Source organism: Scaptodrosophila lebanonensis, unplaced genomic scaffold (genome assembly GCF_003285725.1).
Source record: "Scaptodrosophila lebanonensis strain 11010-0011.00,11010-0021.00 unplaced genomic scaffold, SlebRS2 tig00001410-arrow-pilon, whole genome shotgun sequence".
NCBI lineage: Eukaryota > Metazoa > Arthropoda > Insecta > Diptera > Drosophilidae > Scaptodrosophila > Scaptodrosophila lebanonensis.
The window spans coordinates 609,671-632,659 of record NW_022060738.1 but is presented as its reverse complement, the minus strand read 5'-3'; the positions used below and the strand labels follow the sequence as shown (position 1 = coordinate 632,659).

Genomic DNA, 22,989 nt, shown 5'->3' with positions numbered 1-22,989 from the left:
ACTTACATTAAGTACGAGCGCATGCAAGCGCGCTTATCATAAGTTTCTATACTAACAATGTTAACTACTTTATACTATATGTCAGCTCCAACAATCGTTATAACTAGAACATAAATGTTGCCTACTGAATGTAAATGTATTATTGTTAGTATTGTGATTTTTACGTTATTTTTATTTAAAAAACACAAACTTGTCCTTCCTTGGGCTTAGGTTGTTACACTTTCTGAGATCCGTTCATATAGATGGCTATAGGAATTCATCGGGTGTACAGGGTATAAAAACATTAAATCATTTTTTTATAGAAGTGATTACAGGCTATTTATTAGTTTATCGCGCTCGACTATAGCATTCCTTTCATGTTTTTATTTTTTCTAGATATTTCAACAGCCCAAAAAATGTCCAATATTTGGATAAGTGGCCAAGATTACTACAGATTAGATGGAAAAACACCTAAAAACATAAGGCATGAAATGATAAAAAGATTTAACAGTGAAGCAAACAAACGTGCTCGTGTTTTTCTAATATCTGCTAAGGCAGGGGGTCAAGGAATCAACCTAATTGGAGCAAATAGAGTTATCATTTTGGATACGTCATGGAACCCATCAAATGACCAACAAAACATCTTTCGTATATTTCGTTTGGGCCAAAAAAGGAACTGCTATATATACCGTTTAATTGCCATGGTATGTAATATAAATTCGAATATTAAATGTGTATTTATAATATTCTTTCTAATATAAAAAAGGGCACAATGGAGGAGAAAGTTTATTCAAGGTCAGTCACAAAGCAAGCCATGAGTTTTCGCGTCGTAGATGAACAGCAAATTGACAGGCATTATAATATGGCGGAGTTGGCTGAGCTTTACACGTAAGTTTGTATTGACCGATTGAGTAATAAAATAATTTTTGTATCTATGTAAAACTAAATTGCTTTCGGCTAATTCTTGACAAATTGTCAATTTTGTGAATATTACGGGCAACAACACGTACACCTTTTCCATTGAGAGTAAACAGACTGTATCCGTTGAGAAATCAAAATATACCGATCAATTAAAACCTATTCGTTTTATTTCTATACCCTTCACTGAAAATGACATATTTAAGATTAAAAACACCATAATCATGAAAACCACACATTATATGTCCGTCTGCCCGTCCCCCTGTCTGGATAAACGCAAGGATCTCAGAAACTATCAAAGCTGAAAGTCCGAGAAAGGACGAGTTTATTTTATTTTTTTGAATTTTCCCCCCATCCCCCGCTACAGAATATCGTCAATACCGTTCATATTTCTAAAATTACATTAACCAAACTTTGCACACATATTTTATACTATAATAATTATAATAATCTACTTTTCTTTTAAATTTCATCTAAATCGGTTAATATTAAGAAAAGTTATTTGCGAAACAATTTCACTCTGGTACTACGCCCACTATATGCTGCATCAAGTTCGCTCTTTTTCTTCCTTTTGCTTCTGCTAGAGGCGCATATACCTCAGTGTCGGAAGTTTACCTGGGTACAGGGTATTTCACTGTCGGGCTTGCTCGGCTGTAGCGTTCTCTCTTGTTATACTCTGTACATGAAATGTACAAGAGTATATTAGGTTTGCGGGAGCTGAAAAATGTAACAGGCAGAAGGAGGCGTGGCAGACCCCACAAAGTATATATATTCTTGATCAGCATGACGAGACGAGTCGATCTAGCCCTGTCTGTCTGTCCGTCTGTCCGTCCGTATGAACACCTGGATCTCAGAGACTATAAGAGATAGAGACACCAAATTTTGCACAAAGATGCGTTATGTGTGTATTCTATACGAGTTTGTTTTATTTTGTTTGATTTCCCCCCACTTCCCCCCAAGGGGGGTTTCCCGATTTTCCATTCGTATAATCGCCTATATCTCGGAGACTATAAGACCTAGGAACACCAAATGTTAGTCCAAGATGCCTTGTGTGAATACGCAGAAAATGAATGTTTTGGAATTTCCCTCCCTCCCCCCTCTTGGAATTTCGAACTAAAATTTTGCAAATACCCCCAGTTAGTAATTATGTGTCCGTATGCCAAGTTTCACTATGATAGACCGATTACCAAGAAGTTATAGCCATAAATATATTTGCTGCTGCAGCGCTCAAGCGTTGCCCTTGGCTGTTGTTGATGTTGCTGTTTGGTTGACTGCGAAAATGCTTCCACAGACACGAATTGATGCGCATAGGAATACATACACTCACACAGACGCAATTGCTATGTAAATGTGCATTTATACACCCTTTACGTGAGTTCGAATACCGAGAGAGGTAAAATCGATCCAATTTTTTTTTTATTTTTTTTTTTATTTTCTATAATTATTGTAAACATATGTACAGAGTATTTCAAAGTCGGGACATCCGACTTTAGCTTTCTTACTTGTTGTGCATGCGTTTGCTCAGTAGTATCTGTTATTTTTTTTATACACTACACCCAAAGAGTAAAGGAGTATACTACTTAGTATGAACACCTGGATCTAGAGCTAGAGACACAAAATGATGCACCCACATGCCTTATGTGTGTACCCTGTGCAAGTCTATCCTCGATATTGGGGATTTGCGTAACGCCATTTGAAAATCACCTAGATCTCAGAGCTAAGAGCTAGACACAAAATGTTGGCTCAAGATACCTTATATGAACATGCAGTACACGGGTATTTCTGAATTTTCCTCCATCTGCACATTCCCCTGTGATAAGTAAATTTAGTAATTGCTACATCCGGTTAGTGTTTGTGTATCCTTATGTTAATGTCTATCGTAATACAAGGTGGGTTCCACAGTAAACAGGACTTTAAAAAAACAGAACAAATGGTTTTTCGGCAAAATCAATTCATTTTATTCAAAATAGTCTCCTTCTGCTTCAATACAGCTTTTTGCACGATCCAAAAGCATGTCGAACGAGTGTTTTAGCTCGTTGGCCGGTATGGCCGCCAGTATGCTGGTGCAAGCCTTTTGAATAGCCTCTACGTCTGCATAACGCTTTCCTTTCATGGGCAAATGCATTTTTCCGAAAAGGTAGAAGTCGCACGTTGCCATATCAGGTGAATACGGCGAGTGGTTAATGGTTAAAATGTGATTTTTGGTCAAATAATCGGTCACAAGCGTCGATCGTCTGAGCAATTTTTTGTCGTCAGTCAATTTGTGCGAAACAAACCGTGCACACACCTTTCGTAAGCCCAAATGTTCGGTCAAAATGCGATAAATCGATGTTTTGGAGAAGTTCAATTCCATTTCCATCAATTTCAATGATGATTTCAGCTGATTTTTGATGAATTCACGCACAGTTTCGATGGAATTTTCGGTGATCACGAATTTTGATTGGTCAACATGTTGATCGTCATTTATGTCCTCACAATCACTGGTACATAAAATGTACAAGAGTATATTAGGTTTGCGGGAGCTGAAAATGTAATAGGCAGAAGAAGGCGTGGCAGACCCCACAAAGTATATATATTCTTGATCAGCGTGAAAAGGCGAGTCGATCAAGCCCTGTCTGTCTGTCTGTCCGTATGAACACCTGGATCTCAGAGACTATAAGAGCTAGAGACACCAAATTTTGCACAAAGATGCCTTATATGTGTACGCTGTGCAAGTTTGTTTTATTTTTTTGATTTCCCCCTCCCCCCCACTTCCCCCCTATGGGCGTTTTCACGATTTTCCATTCGTATTATCGCCTATATATCGGAGACTATAAGACCTAAGAACACCAAATTTAAGTCCCAGATGCCTTATGTGAATACGCAGAAAATGTGTGTTTTGGAATTTCACTCCCTCCCCCCTCTCCTCCGCAAATCGCGATTTTCTCTAACTCCCGTAATTCTTGGAATTTCGAACTTGGCAAATACCCGCAGTAAGTAATTATGTGTCCGTATGCCAAGTTTCACTATGATAGACCGATTTAACAAGAAGTTATAGTCATAAAAATCTTTGCTGCTGCAGCGCTGCTCAAGCGCTGCCCGCGGCTGTTGTTGATGTTGCTGTTTGGTTGACTGCGAAAATGCTTACACAGACACGAATTGATGCGCATAGGCATACATACACTCACACAGACGCAATTGCTATGTAAATGTGCATTTATACACCATTTACGTGAGTTCGAATACCGAGAGAGGTCAAATCGATCAAATTTTTTTTTATTTTCTGAATTTTTTTATTCTCTATAATTATTGTAAACATATGTACAGAGTATTTCAAAGTCGGGACACCTGACTTTAGCTTTTTTACTTGTTATAGTAGTAGTAGTAGGTAGCTTTATTTTTATATTCACATTTATTACGTTAACAAAATGTTTCTTAATTTTATAGTTAAGCTAAAAAATAAAGCTATGTTTCAAAATTAATCGACTTGGTTAAAAGACCGTATGTCGATCACCAACATATTACCCTAAACTTCATTGGTTACTACACCTTGCTGCCCGGGTCTTCCCCAGATACCAGATCGTTGGCCGTGAAGTTCGGATAAGAAGTTGGTGTTACTGCAATACTTAATTTACAATTCATTTACCGCCGTCAGTCATTGTTTTTATTTTACTATTATTATTATTAGTTATGTTTATGTTATATATATGAATCATATTTATTTTATAATATATACATATATATACATTTGTTCCTTTAATTTTAATTTTATTAAATTTAACAAGAGAGAACGCTACATTCGAGCAAGCCCGACAGTGTAATACCCTGTACCCAGGTAAACTTCCGTCACTGAGTTATATACGCCCAAAGCAGCAGCAAAAAGAGGAAGAAGAAGAGCGAATTTGTTGCTGCAGTTTGTGGGGGTTGTACTGGCGAGAATTTGTTTCGCTAATAACTTTTCTTAGAATTGATCGAATTGAATACAATTTTGAACAACAGTTAAATTATGTGTGCAAAGTAGGTAGCATTTGAAATGTGGACGCTATTGACGAAATTCTGCAGCGGGGGAAGGGGGGGAAAATTAAAAAAAATAAAATAAACTCGTCCTTTCTCGGACCTGGGAGAATCTGGATGCCAACTTTGGTTATTCTAGCTTTTATAGTTTCTGAGGTCCTCGCGTTCATCGAGACGGACGGACAGACGGACGGACGTGTCTAGATCGATTTCTCTCGTCATGCTAATCAAGAATATATATACTTTATGGGGTCGGAGATGCTTCCTTCTGTATGTTACATACTTTGCACAAACCTAATATACCCTTTTTACCCTACGGGTACAGGGTATAAAAATCACCTAGCTGTATATGCTCCCTATATCTAAGCCCATGTTTTAGATATTTTACTAATGCAGTCCAATTTGTTCCGTTCAGGAGATCCATGGTCTGTTCTGAATTCATACGACTTTTCTGTAAATGTTGAAATCTAACCTCGCTCAGAATTGGACAGGTGCCGATGAAGTGTATGACATTTTCTGTGGCTTCGAGATTGCACAGGTCACATATTCCGTTTGAAATATGAGGCGAATAGTTTAATGGCAACGTTTCGATGCGAGCTTTAAAAATTAAATATTTTCTTTGTAAAGAAACGCTGCAGTTTTTCGACTTCTTCATAGTACTGGTGTCTCCATATTTGTGCTGCATAAAGCATAATAGACCGCACCGTAGCTCTAAATAATGTGAACTTTATACTTGGAAGTATTTCTCGTTTACCAAGGAACGACTGCCAAGTACTGTTTAAGGCTTTTATGGAGTCCGAGAGTTTTAATTTAAGGTGCGCAGAGAAGTTTAGATTTTGAGTTACCGTTACTCCTAGATATTTAAACTCTTTAATTATCTCTAACGTCTCCCCATTTAATCCAACTTTCGTTCACTGGACGACCTCTTCCATCTCGGATAACCATCACCTTATAGGTTCCATTTTTCACAGTAAACGTAGAGAGCATTTATCATCTCCTTCAGTTGCTGGCGCGTTTCTGCCAAAAACACCATGTCATCTGCATACATCAAGACCTTGATAGTTGTAGTTTCCCAAAGATATACCTCTGGGAAGGATCTTTGCGATGTCGTCGATGTATAAAGAAAAGAGTAGGGAGCTCAGTAAGCATCCTTGTTTTACGCCAGTGTTGTTGCAAAAGCAGTTTGATAACTCCGTTCCGTCCCAGACAACAACTAGATTTTATCTGTACAGATTGCAAATGATTTCGAGAATTTTGGAAGATACTCCAAGTTGATGAAGCTTCAAAAGGAGGTTTGTTCTGTGTATGGTATCGAAAGCAGATTTGAAATCCACAAAACAAAGATATAGTTTTTGTTTTCTGTCCAAGTATAGCTTCGCTCTGAATGTCAACGAAAACACTATCCACCGTCGAGTATCCGCTTCTGAAGCCACATTGAAATTCGCGTAGCATGTTGTTGATCGTCACCCATGTTGTGAGCCTCTCTAAAATAATCGACGTGAAGACTTTCGCTACTGCATTAAGACAAGATATTCCTCTATAATTGCCTGCTATTTTAGGATCCCTCTTGGCTCGCCTATGGCTGAACTGATTTCCCTCATGTGAATTGGCGCATATAAAAAATCATTTGCAATGGTTGGGAGTTGCAGGGTTAAGTAGCAGTCAAGTGATGGGATATAGAGTAATGTGGAGAAGTGTAAAGCCAGATCTGATGCATTTGCTTTTATAATCCTGTTCTTTACTCCGCCGTTTAGTCTTTTAACTAGAGCCCAAAAAGATTTGCTGTCTTTTATGGTATTTATCTGCATTTCTAGTTAATATTAAATTGCATTTTCTTTCTATTGCAGCACTCCTTAAAGTTTTTATTTGCAACTTTACTTCGATTTTTATATATATATTGATATATAGATTTTTTGACATTTCAGATTAACACAACCGCAGAAAAATGAAAGAATAATGCCAGTTCTTCCTAAGGACACAATATTGGCCCACTTACTACTTAGTCAATCGGAATTTGTTTATAAATACCATGAACATGACAGTCTATTAGAAAATAAAGTAGAACAAGAACTAAGTGAACAAGAAAAAGCAGAAGCTTGGGCTACATATGAAAAAGACATGCAACTGAACATAGGTATATTTAATCAATTGTTAAAATTTGTGTTATTAAAATAAATTCCTTTTTTGTAGATCAACAGGAGGGCTATAATCCTGATAAGTGAGTATGGCTTATAAAGTAATTACAATGTTACAATATTTATTTATTTTATTCTAGAAATGAAAATCTATTTCAAGCAGCTAAACTTTCCTCTTACGTAAACTCGCAACCCACTTTAGACGTGAGTACAATATATTAAAATCATATAGTTGGATATTATCAAATCAAACACTTATATACTCTGTACAAGAAATGTACAAGAGTATGTCTGTCTTCCTGTATGTCCGTCTGTATGTCTGTCTGTGTGTCTGTCCGTATGAACACCTGGATCTCAGAGACTATAAGAGCTAGAGACACGAAATTTTGCACAAAGATACCTTTTGTGTGTACGCAAGTTTGTTTTTTTTTTCACCCCCACTTCCCCCGTATGGGGAATTTTCGGAAACGCCGTTCGTATAATCACCTATATCTCGGAGACCATATCACCATATTTTAGTCCATGATGCCTTATGTGAATACGCAGAAAATGTGTATTTTTGAATTTCCCTTCCTTCCCCCTCTCCCCTTCAACCACTGGTTTTCCAAAACTTCCGGTGTTTCTTGGATTTTTTCATTTCGGAAAATACATTAAGTTAGTGATTATGAATCCGTATGCCAAGTTTCATAATGATAGACTGATTTAACATGAAGTTACACCCACATACGTATATATGACCAAGCAGTGCCCGCACCTGTTGTTGTTGTTACTGCTTTGCACAGGCACACGGGACATACACAGACACACACATAATTATTCTACACATATGTACAGAATATTTCAAAGTCGGGACACCCGATCGGCTTGTCTTGTCATGCTGATCAAGAATATATATACTTTGTGGGGTCTGCCACGCAAAGGAACGCAAGGATCTCAGAAAGTATAAGAGCTAGAATAACCAAACTTGGTATCCATATTCTCCTAAGCCCGAGAAAGGACTAGTTTGTTCATTTTGTCTGTTTTATTTTTATTAGAAAGTTATAGCCATATAACCAGGCCCAAGCTGTGTCCACAGCAGTATTTGTTGCTGATTTGATATAATTATGTAATGCCCACATATGTACATACTGTAGCCAGCGGGACACATGCGCACCTTTTGCGTTTCATAAGCCGACTGACTTTATTTTACACTTTTCCTTATGTCTAGTTTATTCTATGTCATGTGTTGCATTATGATATATGCATGTTGCTTATGATTAAGATGTTGCTTATGGCTAATATATAAATGTTGCTTATATTCTACTTTGCTTACTACAATTCGGCCTATGCTGACTGGAGGCTCCTGAACTCCTGGAGTGAACTCCTCCAGCCTTTTCGTTTTCTTTCGTTTTGTTGTTACCTAGCCATGGCTTCATATTTGCAACTGCCCATACTCCTTTATAAGGGAGTCGTGTTTGTTGGAAACCATCAACATCTTCTAGCACATATCTATAATTTCTTAATACTCTCGTGATCGTGGTCTCGCACTTGTCCAACCTTAGCTCTAACTTATTTACTACTAATCGCTGGAATACCTCCTTTAAAACATCCATATGAGTTTCTCTGTCCTCTGTTGCTATTAATATATCGTCCATATAAATCAATAATGTATCTGTCCGAATCATATCCGAAACAATTTTGTTCACAAACCTTTGAAATACTGCTGATGCATTTTTAAGACCGAATGGCATTCTAAGCCATTCGAACTGTCCCATAGGTGTCGTAAACGAAGTATATTTTCTCGATTCCTCACTCATGGTAGGTAGATAGGTGCGGCAGCCTGACTCCCTTAGGCCGTGTTTATTTGGTCCGTTGTGGTACCGCGTGGACAAGTCCGCTTCCCATATCCCCGTGGTTGGCTGCATTTCTGCGCAAATTGTTACACCCATCCGGATGCCCGGATGAATTTAGAAATGTCTGTCGGCTTTATTTTTGCTAGCGCAAAATTTGGGAGGAAGCCATCTCCTAGAAAGCGTTGTCTGGTCCTAAACAAGGCTGGGCAGTCGCAGAAGAGGTGGAAAACGGTTTCCCCCTCTTCTTCGTCTCTACATCTTCTACAGAAGTCGTTGTGTTGAAGTCCTAGACTAGCGGCATGGGAGCCCACCAGCCAGCCGAGAATTGGCTTCTGATCAGCTTACAGAGTTCTAAAGTCCGTTTCCTATCGGGGATGAGTTTACAGCTGGCCATCTCTTGCCAGTTCGTCAGCTATGCAGTTTCCCTCTATGTCCCGATGGCCTGGGACCCAAATGAGGTAGACTGAGAACTGTGCTGCTATCTAGTGAAGAGATTTGCGACAGGTCTGTACTGACATCGAGTTCGATGTGATGTTGTCTAGGGATTTTATTGCCGCTTCGCTATCCGAATATATGCAGATTTCTCTAATGTCTGTGACTGCGCTTGGCAGTATGAAGAGAGCTTCTTGAATAGCTGTGATTTCGGCCTGGAATACACTGCAGTGATCCGGGAGCCTGAAGGTTTTTCTGATGCCGAGTTCTTCGCAGAAGACACCTCCGCGATTGTCCAGCTTAGAACCGTCTGTATATATTTTTATTGAGTTTTCGGGGCCTGGATGGCCAACATTCGATTCATCCCTGGAAGGAATGATTAATCAAAAGGGAGTATGGAGGTACTCCTTTGGAGTACAATAGTCAGTGACAGAGGGGATTATGTCATTTCCTCTCAGGATTTTGGCGTGACCAACACATTTCTCTGACCATTGGTTGGTTTCTCTCATGCGAAGGGCCGCCAGCGTGGCTTTCATTTTCCCCATGAGATGTATTGGGAGTATTCCCAGAATCGCATCTAGTGCGTCGCTGGGGGTGGTGCGGAGTGCATCAGAGATCGTTAGTTCAGCTTGCCGTTGAACTTTATTTAGTCTCTGAAGAGACGAATTTCTCGTAAGCGATGGCCACCATATAGAGACTCCATATAGGAGTATGGGTCTGATAATTGCGGTATACAGCCAATGGACCACGTAGGGGGCCATGCCCCATTTCAGTCCAATGGCTTTCCTACAGGTGTAGAGTGCGATTGTTGCTTTCCTCACTCTATCTTCGATATTCAGGTCAGCCTAGATATTTGGCTGAACTGCTGAAGGTTAAAGGTACCCCATTCATTGATGGGGGGGTGAAGAGGAAGAATTTTATATTTCCTAGTGAATAGCACAATCTCTGTTTTGCTGGGGTTTACGTTTAGGCCACTCGACGTCGCCCAAGTAAACAGTATGCTCAGTGCATCGGTCATGCGCTCACACAGAGTTTGGGGGAATTTACCCATATATGACATATCTGGATATTGTGGACAGCCCCAGTATGGATTTGATAGACCGGCTGGTGAGAAGCTGTCTTACCAGTTCCACAGTGGAGTCGTCCACACCCCGGTCTGTAAGTGAGCTGGTAATTGCGTTTGGGGACACATTGTTGCTGTGGATCTGCCTTTACAGTAGGCATGTTGAGAGCTTGACAGCTCTGAGAGCGAAATCATGCTTCTTAAATGGAGGCCTAGAGGTCTCTCGAAGGTCTCTACTAGGAAAGATGAGAGACTTATGGGTCTAAAATCTTTGGGGGTTGCCGTGAACTTATTAATTAGGGTCGAAGTGAACTCGACTGAATCTGGACCCTGGGGAGGGTGGTCTGGTAGTAGCCTACTGATATGCTTCGAATATGAGGACCAATTTGTGCGTCTGAGATTCCTAGTCGCGATTGGTATATCACTATTTAGAGATACCTCGAATTGGATGTATCTATGGTCCGAGAAAGAGTGTTCTGAGAGAACTCTCCACTTGGAAATGCGGTTATACAGTGCGTCTGACGCTAAAGTGAGATCAAGAACCTGGCTTCGATTTCTTATCATAAACGTTGGATCTGAGCCAACATTACAGAGCAGTGTGTTAGTAGACAGGATGTAGTAGAAAATTGACTTACGCCGTACGTTGGTGTCAGTGCTGCCCCACTGAGTGTGATGAGCGTTGGCGTCGCATCCTAAGAGCAGATCTATATTTCTCTGCCTGCTGTCCTCTATGAGCTGTCTCGTCAACAGAGGGGGGGGATTGGCTTCCTCATAAGCCATGTAGGCGGAGCATATTCTTATAGGCTTTGGCTTAGCCTCTATGCGTGCCGCTGTGTTGTCGCCGTCGCTAAAATTAGATAGCAAGAACATATTTATATTTTTCTTGAATAAGATGCAGGTTCGGGTCTTGGCCGTGCTGTTTGCTGTGATCAGCTTGTACTCATTCATCTTCAATCCAGAAACCTAACCTCTGCAAACCCAAGGTTCCTGAATGAGAACTACGTCGACATCGTCTTTGCTAAGACGATGCAGTAGGGCAGCTGTTGCTGCTTTGCAGTGGGGGACATTAATCTGTAGAAACCTCAAGGGCATCTACATCCATCTCCACTACTGTTCTGTCGGCCTCGGCGTCGTCGAGGATGGAGTCCTCATCATCCTGGCCTAAGGTGGCGAGCCCTCTCACGAACTCTGACGTCTCAGAGGAATATCCCTCTATGATATCTTCTTCGTCCGGAGACACGGTGTGTCCTCTGTTGACTCGTATGGCTACTGACTTGTAGCCATACCTCGCTAGACCACCGCTTTTGGCTACCTCGTCCACAGATTCTTTGTTTATGACTAGGACGATCTGGCGCGTGGTCCCTTCCGCCTCCTCTACTTTGACCACACTCCAGTCGTCCCTCTTCATATGAGCGTTGCAGATCTTCAAAATCTCCTCTGGCTTTTCCGGCTTAGCCGATACCCTAACTCTGGTACGTGGTCTACTGGGTATGTCCACAGTCCACACCAAGCGCTGCTATCGATTTTTTATATGCTTCGGCCGACCGCTTGTCGTGACAAGCGATGGCCTTGGCTCTGCCCTGAGACCAGGTCCATCAGAAAACGACCCTGCAGCTCGTTTTCGACTCCTGCCTATCTGTGCCTCGGGATAAGACACATCTTTGCTGCCCATGTCTAGGACACCAATGAGGATCTTATCCTATGCCGCTTCTGCGAAGGTTCGATGCAGAGTCTGCGGAGGCCATGTTCGCTTCGCTGGTTGTGGCGGCGTATCTTCTGCCGACCTCTGCCTTTTCGGGGCATTTTTGTTTCTTTTTACCGGAGCTGGCTTGAAATCCGGTAAGATTTTCTTTGCCCATTGTACCATCTTCCGACCATCGGGTGACGATTTGGGGGCCGAATGGTTCTTTTGCAGTATGTCTGCTGCGCGTCTCTTGTCTAAAAACGCCGTTTTTGTTTTTGGTGGTGGCATCGCCGAAGTGCCTGGCTCTGCAGAGTTTCCAGCAACCTTCCCTTCGTCTGCTGGCTTAGCAGCTTGGCTTAGCTGCTTCGCCTTTGAAGTGGAAGGGAGGGGGGCTGATGCTCTCCAGATTCTGAGATAACCGATTGGTTTGTCGGATTGTCTCCAGCTGCACTGGCAGCAATGGGATGGGAGCTGTTGGGAGCTCCCATCCTGGTGACAGACAAGTCTATGACTGTTTGGTTTGAGGGATTAGAAATCCCGTCCAGCTTATGGCGAGATCCGGTCTCAGTGTTTTTGTTAATTTAGTTAAGTTTTGTTTTTTTGACAGGTTGCATATTTGGTCCCACGAGTAGACAGGAACTGGTGGGTCACCTGTGGTATAGCCCGGGTCCCACGGGAAGCCTGACTTGAAACTGGAATCCACAGTTCGCATAGTAGAGACTGAGCACCCCCTCAGCCACGCATCCATCAGCCTACGCTGTTCCGCCTTGGATTGGGGAAAGTTTATAGAGTTTTCAGCTCTCGCCCGACTACCATTAGTCAGCACCACGAGGCAGAGACAGCCCCCTCGCGGGGAGAGTATAGTCGCACTTCCACTGGTGTATCACAAATACGTCGCGTACCACCTGGCTTGGTGATTACACGTTGATCCCCTTCTGATACCCATTGGCTGACGGCCTCATAAAAACATTAAAAAATCCATTCTTTAGGTCCAACTTGCTAAAAAATTTCTTTCCTGATAATTTATCAATAAGGTCATCTATCAGAAGCGTAGGATAGTTGTCTTTTAACATGTTCTTGTTTAAAGTTCTGTAATCAATAAACATTCTTTTTCTGGGCGCTAGAGTCTCCCCGGCGGGTAGTGAAATGGTTTCACTTTATCAAAGCAAAGTTTCATTTCACATTTAACTTTAGGTACTTCTGGTCTTTTCGCATTAATATCATATTTTTCGAACATGTTCTTTAATCGCATTTCGAGGTGTGGACCACAGCCTTCTTCTATTTTCAAGTTACTCCACTCATTCTCTTTTGGTTATTCAATTGTCAATACACTAAAGCATTTTCGTATTTCTTGTTATTGTGTTATATTGTTATTATTGTTAACTAATACAAAACATTTCAATTATCTCAAAATTTGAAGTTTGGTATAATATAAACCAACATAACATTCACTGTTATTCAATTCACACTTCACTTTTCATTAAACTGGATACTTTCAAGAAACTTATTGAGCTCCCTGAGTCGATTAGGTATTCTGTTGGGAAAATTATTTTACTATTTTTTATAAATTTTAATTCAAAGAATCTTACATAGTCATTTGTTGGGTTCTTTCTCTCGGTGCAGGTTAAAATGTTGTGCTCCAAGCTTCCACAACCATAGCAGGCCCCACGATCACGCTTCGGTTTGCGACATGCTGCTGCAAAATGGCCCATTGAGTTACAGTTGAAGCACTGCACTGAAGACTTCTTTTCTAGCCCTGGTAAGCTCCTTGGCTTCTGAGGTGCTGCCTTGCTAGGTAGGCGGATTTTTCCAAAAGCTCATAACAGATGTGGTACCTCACCAAAACACTGCATATGAGCTTGGCGCAGAAGATGTTCATCCGGAATTCCCTCTATTATTTGGTCGATCAGTTCCTCTTTGTCGAGCTGCACTTGAGCTTCCAGTAGCATCTTCTGGTTATAATAGGCGCCAAAGCCTTCTTCCACCAACCATTTGCGTTGCTCAAATAGGCGTAGTAGAAGTAATTTATTTTGATTGGTGCAAAATATTTCCTCCATTTCCTCCAGTAGTTCACTCACCGGTTGGCTTAAATGTTTGATGTCAGAGTAGAACCAAGACTGCTCCTCCTCTTTTAGCTTTGTCATTAGCAGCATGCGTAGCATATCATCATTTAATTGATAAATGCTCGAGATCGCCTTCACCTGAGAGACCCACGTGTACGCAGCAGCCATCAAATGTTGGCACCATATCGAGCAACAAATTTATGGGATGTTGCTTGATACATTTCTGTCAGCAGCAACATTCACGCTGGCCAATGCAACATTTTGTTTTTCTTTCTCCGTCTTTCTCAACGCCTCGTTTTCTAACATCAGCAGCTGTAGTTGTTGTAGGTCTTTCAATTTTTTGCTTTCAGCTTCTACTTCGCTTGAAATCGTCGATCCTTCTTTGTTCATCGTTCGCAAACCATTTTCAGCTGCTCGGTCGACTGCCACTGTTCCGTTATAGGCGTCGGCACTGCCGACGTCTTTGTGAAATTCGTCGCTATCGTCGTTGATTTTTTTTAACGTTTAATTTTACAGGGCTTCACTGGCAAAAAATTTCCGTTAAAGTTGGAAAATCAATCAAAAAAATAAAACAAACTTGCACAGCGTACACACATAAGGCATCTTTGTGCTCAAATTGGTGTCTCTAGCTCTTATAGTCTCTGAGATCCAGGTGTTCATACAGACAGATGGACAGACAGACAGGGCTAGATCGACTTGTCTCATCATGCTGATCAAGAATATATATACTTTGTGGGGTCTGCCACGCCTTCTTCTGCCTGTTACATTTTCAGATCCCGCAAACCTAATATACTCTTGTACATTTTATGTACAGAGTATAAAAATCTATGGAATATAAACCTTTTCGTTTTTCTAAACAATTTGCATCAAAAATATTCTGCTTAACCTATGTAAATAGTATTAAATTAGCAAATTACTAAATGTATACTTAAAAGACTAGCATTTATACACAGCATTCAAAACAACCAAGCAAAAGAGATGCCCCCTTGGCTCTAAAAAAATTAAATTTTAGCTGAATTAATCTTATTTTGTGATTTAAATGAAAGTTAAAAAGAAAATATATAATTGTCGCAATTCTTGATTCAAATAAGTACCGCATAACTGTGTATAAATTGAACAAAATTGTGTGCCGCCGATTGGGTAAGTCTGTTTGTTAGCGAAAATGTGAATATTCATAAACTGCCATTTGAATATACAATATGGACCAGGGAAAAAAATTTATTGTAATTTCTTAATTTAATTTCAAATGTAAATTGTTGCAAAACAGATCGCCACAACAGGACGCAATTTTCGTCAAATTTATGGAAGTACACTCCGTAATTGCGTAAAATTGCAAATGATAGATTTAATTTTTAATAAGCAACATTCTATTGTGGGATCAGATTTTGTTGTATTTTTTCAACAATCAATTGGCGTTTCCGCAAATATTAGCCGATATTAATGGAGCAGGCATATTTTTTTTTATTTAACTTAGTTCGTTACAGAATTTAAACACAATTAATCAGTCAAATGTGAGCGCGGACAGTCACCTGTTGCTAACAGCAGCCTTAGAGGGGAAGTTCGACAAAAGGAAATCTTTCGAAGTTCTATGGCACCGAAGGGGGATTTCAAAAACAACTGATGTTGAAACCTCCGGAAATTTCTGTGGCACCCCTATATATATACAAACATTCATACATACGTATCAGAGAACTGCAACGAGTACTACATTTTCGGTCATACTCGAGTATTTACCCATACTCGGTATGATTATTTAATTTGGGTATAGTAACAAGCAATGACTAGTTGTGAACGAGCCCGCATGACTGAAATGTTCGCCTGAGTACGGGTAATTCCCGTTTCATGGCAACCGAGCAACCGTGCACGTGCACTTGCATTTTCTATTGTTTTTTCGGCTATTAGTTCAATAGCAACTTCATATACAAGTATATGCATATAAATTTAAAAATCCAACGAAACTATTTGCGAAAAGAAATACCTCCCTTTTTATTTAAATTAAATAGTTATGCTATTTTTATTATACCCTGTACCCAAAGGGTACAAGGGTATATTAGTTTTGTGCGAGTGCACATGGAACACACAGAAGGAGGCTTGGTAGACCCCACAAAGTATATATATTCTTGATCAGGATGAGAAGCCGAGTGGATATAGCCTTGTCCGTCTGTCCGTCTGTCTGTCCGTCTATCCGTATGAACGCAAGGATCTCAGAAAGTATAAGAGCTAGAATAACCAAACTTGGTTTCCATATTCTCCTAAGACCGAAAAAGTACGAGTTTGAGTTTTTTTCGGAATTTTGAAATTAATTTCGGTAGGTACATCCAGTTAGTACTAATGTGTCAGTGTGCCAAATTTCATCATGATAGGTCAATTTTGAAGAAAGTTATAGCCATAAATAAAATCGCTGCTCATGCGCTGCCTGCAGCTCTGTCGGCAGCGCTGCCCGCAGCTGTTGTTGTTGTTGCTGCTTTGGTTCAACTTTGTGCTGCATACATACACGCATATAAACACGCATAGGTACGTGATGTAAATGTATGCTGTTAAAACTGAACATAGACATGTATTCTAATTTAATTTAATTTAATGTATTAATTCATTCATTTTCTTTAATAATTAAATTTTTTGTACTCTGTACATGAAATGTACAAGAGTATATTAGGTTTGCGGGAGCCGAAAAATGTAACAGGCAGAAGGAGGCGTGGCAGACCCCACAAAGTATATATATTCTTGATCAGCGTGACAAGACGAGTCGATCTAGCCCTGTCTGTCCGTCTGTCCGTCCGTATGAACACCTGGATCTCAGAGACTATAAGAGATAGAGACACCAAATTTTGCACAAAGATGCGTTATGTGTGTATTCTATACGAGTTTGTTTTATTTTTTTGATTTTCCCCACCACTTCCCCACTATGGGGGTTTTCCCGATTTTCCATTCGTATAATCGCCTATATCTCGGAGACCATAAGACCTAGGAACACCAAATTTTAGTCCAAGGTGCCTTGTGTGAATACGCAGAAAATGTATATTTTGGAATTTCCCTCCCTCCCCCCTCTCCCCCGCAAATGCGATTTTCTCTAACTCCCGTAATTCTTGGAATTTCGAACTAAAATATACCCCCAGTTAGTAATGTTATGTGTCCGTATGCCAAGTTTCACTATGATAGACCGATTTACCAAGAAGTTATAGCCATAAATATATTTGCTGCTGCAGCGCTGCTCAAGCGCTGCCCGCGGCTGTTGTTGATGTTGCTGTTTGGTTGACTGCGAAAATGCTTACACAGACACGAATAGATGCGCATAGGCATACATACACTCACACAGACGCAATTGCTATGAAAATGTGCAATTACACACCCTTTACGTGAGTTCGAATACCGAGAAAGGTAAAATCGATCATTGAATTTTTTTTTATTTTCTTAATTTTTTTTATTTTCTATAATTATTGTAAACATATGTACAGAGTATTTCAAAGTCGGGGCACCCGACTTTGCCTTTTTTACTTGTTTTTAAATTTTTTTATTTTTATTTTCCTTTTTTGTGCTATTTTACTGTCGGGCTTGCTCGACTGTAGCGTTCTATCTTGTTAAGAAATAAAATCATGCTGAATATCATAACATAAAAATAAATAAATATGTTTTGTTTTCATTCTGAGCCTCTTTATATAAAAAACGTACATACATATAGAAGGTGTGTTCCAAAGTAAACAGGACTTTAAAAAAAAAAACAGAACAAATGGTTTTTTCGGCAAAATCAATTTATTTTATTCAAAATAGTCTCCTTCTGCTTCAATACAGCTTTTGGCACGATCCAAAAGCATGTCGAACGAATGTTTTAGCTCGTTGGCCGGTATGGCCGCCAGTATGCCGGTGCAAGCCTTTTGAATGGCCTCTACGTCTGCATAACGCTTTCCTTTCATGGGCAAATGCATTTTTCCGAAAAGGTAGATGTCGCACGTTGCCATATCAGGTGAATACGGCGAGTGGTTAATGGTTATAATGTGATTTTTGGTCAAATAATCGGTCACAAGCGTCGATCGTCTGATCAATTTTTTGTCGTCAGTCAATTTGTGCGAAACAAACCGTGCACACACCTTTCGTAAGCCCCAATGTTCGGTCAAAATGCGATAAATCGATGTTTTAGAGATGTTCAATTCCATTTCCATCAATTTCAATGACGATTTCGGCTGATTTTTGATGAATTCACGCACAGTTTCGATGGAATTTTCGGTGATTCGAATTTTGATTGGCCCACATGTTGATCGTCATTTATGTCCTCACGACCACTTTGAAAACGTTGAAACCACTCGTGCACTCTGCTACGGGATAGGCCGTCATCGCCATAAACTTGTTCCATCAATTGAAACGTTTTGGTAAAAGTTTTACCAATTTTAAAACCAAATTTAATGTTGGCTCTTTGTTCGAAGCTCATTTTCACACCGATAACACAAACATTCTGACATTTAAAACTCAATAACTTCACTTCCAATTGATGAAATGTCATGAAATTCTCACTGGACAATCGATAAAGATAGCAGATTCTAACGCAGCAGTCGACATATAGGGTGCCAGGGGGCGCTAGATTCAAAAAGTCCTGCTTACTTTGGAACGATCCTTGTACACATTGTTTGGTCCAGCAGTCAACGCATCATCAATTTTAACTTAAAGTTTGCGTAGCATTGCTCTGCGCAGCAAGGGTGTTTTTTAACGTACTTACCATGCTTGTTTGTTTGTTGTTAGGCTGCTGCAGTTTGGGCACAGCATATTGCTATTTCGTCTTCATAGAAGCCAGTTGCTTTTTCGCCTTTAACTCAGTTGAACTCAGCTGTCGTAATTGTTTCGTCGTTACTGATTTCGTTGCCATTTCGCCTATTTTTGGACATTATCGAACTCGGCAGCGCGTGGAAATACCTATTTCGTTTCGAATATATTGTGTCTGGCTCGAGCGCACTGCCATCGATAATACTAGAATAATACCCGAGTACAACTCACGCATTACCCAAAAAATACTCGAGCAATAATGGTACTGTACTCGTTCGATCAAACGCTCATTCTGCAAAGTCTGGTTTGTTTCGATCAGGACTCAGTTATCTTAAACGAAGTGACCGAGCCTGAACTGTTTGAAAGCAAACCAATCAATGCCGGTACCTGTTCGAGCCGACCGCAATAAGCAAAGTGACAGAGCCTGGTCTGCTTAAAAGCAAACCAATCAAGTCGTTCGAGCTCGTTTGCAGCCAAGCAAAGATCTGATTTGATTGAATTTTCAGCAAGGGTGGTCGAACATACTCGTTGCAGTTCTCTGATACGTATGTACATACTCATCTTCATTACGCACCGGGCAAACTGCCAGTCCTCACTTATCTTTCTTCAGCATGCTGCACGCACGGTCAAGTTATCCCCGAAAAGCGGGACTGAGTCAGTCCCGCGCGAGACATTTAATTTTGATTTAAAAATCGAGACGTCCTGCTAAAATCGGAACGTCCGGCAACGCTGATATATACACACATTTATTTTATTTTTCCATGCAGGCGCTATCTATGTACATATGCTTGTATGTATTCATTTTTGCAATTCAATTCATATGTGTTTTCAAATACTTTAAATATTAAAGGAATATTATTCAAAACTCCCCAACCAAATAAAAAATCGACCGACACCGTGAATAATTTTGAACACATAATCCAGTACCCACAGGAATTTTTAATTTCACTAAGCCCTTCTGGACAGCCGCCATATGAATTAAAAATCTAAATTGTAATCATGCTTTTGAGAAATAACAGCCCTCCGGTCATGTGCAATGGGGCGAGGTGCTTATTATGGAATTGCAGGACAATTTAAGTGTAACAACCATTATCAACGGCCCAGCAGCTGGTCAGCTAGTTGACCACCGTTACACCGAAAATACCGATGATTCCATTTGATCATTGATTAATTTAATCATCCCAGACCTAACCTTCGAATTAGTAGGGATCGACGTACGAATGGAATGTTTTACTCATGGCCAACTGTATGTTGACATATCACAGGGTACAAGGCCATACTAGTTTTGTGCGAATGTATGTAACAGGCAGAAGGAGGCTTGTCACAAAGTATATATATTCAGCATGACGAGACGAGTCGATATAGCCCCATCTTACTGGATGTGACTACAAAATTTTAGTTGAAAATTCCGAAATTCCTTTCTCGGGCGTAGGAGAATCTGGATACGAAGTTTGGTTATTCTAGTTCTTATACTTTCTGAGATTTTTGCGTTCATACAGACAGACGGACATGGCTATATCGAACAAATAAGACAAAAATTTAATTAAATAAGGTTCAGGCTATTTTACTGTTGGAGCCTGTTTCTCCCCGTTGGAACTCGAATTTTGCAAAACCTTCTTATCGCCAACCTAAACTTTGAAAGGATACTTGATTCAAAATTTCAGCTTCCTAGCTTTAACCGTTTGGGCTGTGCGTTGATCACCAATCAGTCAAACTTATAAATAGAGATTTAATGAAAACGGAGAAATTAAAGAAATTCATAAATTTAAAACAGGCTTAGGTAATATGTACTCGTATTGATTTATTCTTGCTTGGTAATTTAATGTAATGTGTAGGCTATATTTTCAAAGCACATCCGTTTAACGAACACCAGATATCAAAAATATAATTTCGAGAAAGTTTGCATTGATAATTTGTTCCTATATAAATATAAAAAGTAGAGAAGCTACAGTCGGATGTCCCGACTTTAAAATACTCTGTCTCGTGTGCCTGTGCAAAGCAGTAACAATAACAACATCAGCAGGCACTGCTTATATACATACATATATGGCTATAACTTCCTGTGAAATTGGCCTATCATTATGAAACTTGGCACATGTACTCATAATCACTAACTAGAGGTATTTGCCGAATATGAATTCTAAGAATTACTGGAGTTATGGAAAATTAGTGATTGATGGGGTGAGGGGGGATGGACGGAAATGCCAAACTGCAAATTTTCTGCGCAAAATATATTAGACTCTCACTCCCGTAATTCTTGGAATTTGTAACTCTAATTTTGCAAATACCCCCAGTTAGTGATTATGTGTCAGTATGACAAGTTTCATTATCATAGGCACGATTTAACAGGAAGTTACCCTATACGTGGGTTCGAATACCGAGGGTGGTAAAAAAGATCAAATTTTTATACTCTGTCTGTCTGTCTGTCTGTCTGTCTGTCTGTCTGTCCGTCTGTCCGTCTGTCCGTATGAACACCTGGATCTCAGAGACCATAAAAGCTAGAGACACCAAACTTTGCACAAAGATGCGTTATATATGTACACTGTGCAAGTTTGTTTTATTTTTTTGATACCCCCCCCCCCCCCCCCCCCCCCGCACTTACTCTTATCGGGGTTTTCCCGATTTTCCATTCGTATAATCACCTATATCTCGGAGACTATAAGACCTAGGCACACCAAATTTTAGTCCAAGATGCCTTGTGTGAATACGCAGAAAATGTGTATTTTGGAATTAACCTCCCTCCCCCCTCTCCCATGAAAATTTTTTCTAACTCCCGTAATTCTTAGAATTTTGAACTCAAATTTTGCAAATACCCCCAGTTAGTAAATATGTATCCCTATTATGTTTCATTATGATAGACTGATTTAACAAGAAGTTATAGCCATAAATATATTTGCTGCTGCAGTGCTGCTCAAGCGCTGCCCGCGGCTGTTGTTGATGTTGCTGTTTGATTGACTGCTAACATGTTTACTCAGACACGAATATACGAGCATATACATACATACACTCACATAGAAGCAATTGCTTTGTATATGTGCAATTATACACCCTTTACGTGAGTTCGAATACCAAAAGACGTAAAAAAAAATCGATAAATTTTTTTTTTTTAATTCTCTTACTTTTTTTAATTTCTATAATTATTGTAAACATATGTACAGAGTATTTCAAAGTCGGGACACCCGACTATAGCTTTTTTATTTTTTTTTTTAAGTTTTTTAATTTTTTTAAATTTCTATAATTATTCTACCCATATGTACAGAGTATCTCAAAGTCGGGACACCCGACATTAGCTTCCCTACTTGTTATACCCTGTAACCGTTGGGTAAAAAGGGTATATTATGTTTGTGCAAAGTATGTAACAGGCAGAAGAAAGCATCTCCGACCCCATAAAGTATATACATATATTCTTGATTAGCATGACGAGAGAAATCGATCTAGACGTGTCCGTCCAATTGTCTGTCTGGATGATCGCCTGGATTACGGAAACGGCTGAGCGTACATAAACCAGACTTGGTGTAGTAGTCCCTAGTCTATACGATTTTATTTTACTTTTTTTAATATTTTCGCCCTTCTTCCGTACAGAATTTCGTCAATACCGTCCACATTTCAAAAGCTACATTAACCAAACTTTGCACATCTAATTTATATATAATTGTAGGTCTAAATAAATAAATTAATCGGTTAATATTAAGAAATGTTTTTAGCGAATTAAGTTCGCATCAAGTCCGCTCTTCTTCCTTTTGCTTCTGCTAGAGGCACATATACCTCAGTGTCGGAAGTTTACCTGGGTACAGGGTATTTCACTGTCGGGCTTGATCGATTGTAACGTTCTCTCTTGTTTTATTTTTGGCCATGGAATCGACCACTGCTATGGGGAAATTTTCCGAAACGCCGTTCCTATAGTCATCTATATCTTGGAGACCTAGAGACACTAGTCCAAGATGCCTTATATAAATACGCAGAAAGGTGTATTTCAAACTTTTCCTCCCTCCCTCCTTTCCACCGTAATTAGTAACTCCCGTAATCCGTGGAATTGTACATCTAAAACTTGGCAAATACCTTTAATTAGTGTGTCCATATACCAAGGTTGTCATGATAGGTAGATTTTAAAAGAAGTTGTTTTCTGGGGTTGCTGCTT

General features: G+C 39.8%; 1 protein-coding gene across 2 annotated transcripts in view; it reads left to right on the top strand.

Moving 5' to 3' along the window:
• LOC115630405 (transcriptional regulator ATRX-like) overlaps positions 1–22,989 on the top strand; it is a 154,571-nt gene that overhangs the window by 104,858 nt on the left and 26,724 nt on the right. For both annotated transcript variants that reach the window (XM_030526935.1, XM_030526936.1), the window contains 5 exons: positions 376–683; positions 746–867; positions 6,816–7,024; positions 7,081–7,108; positions 7,166–7,229. In XM_030526935.1, the coding sequence (XP_030382795.1) occupies positions 376–683; positions 746–867; positions 6,816–7,024; positions 7,081–7,108; positions 7,166–7,229 (731 nt within the window). The remainder of the gene's footprint in view (positions 1–375; positions 684–745; positions 868–6,815; positions 7,025–7,080; positions 7,109–7,165; positions 7,230–22,989) is intronic.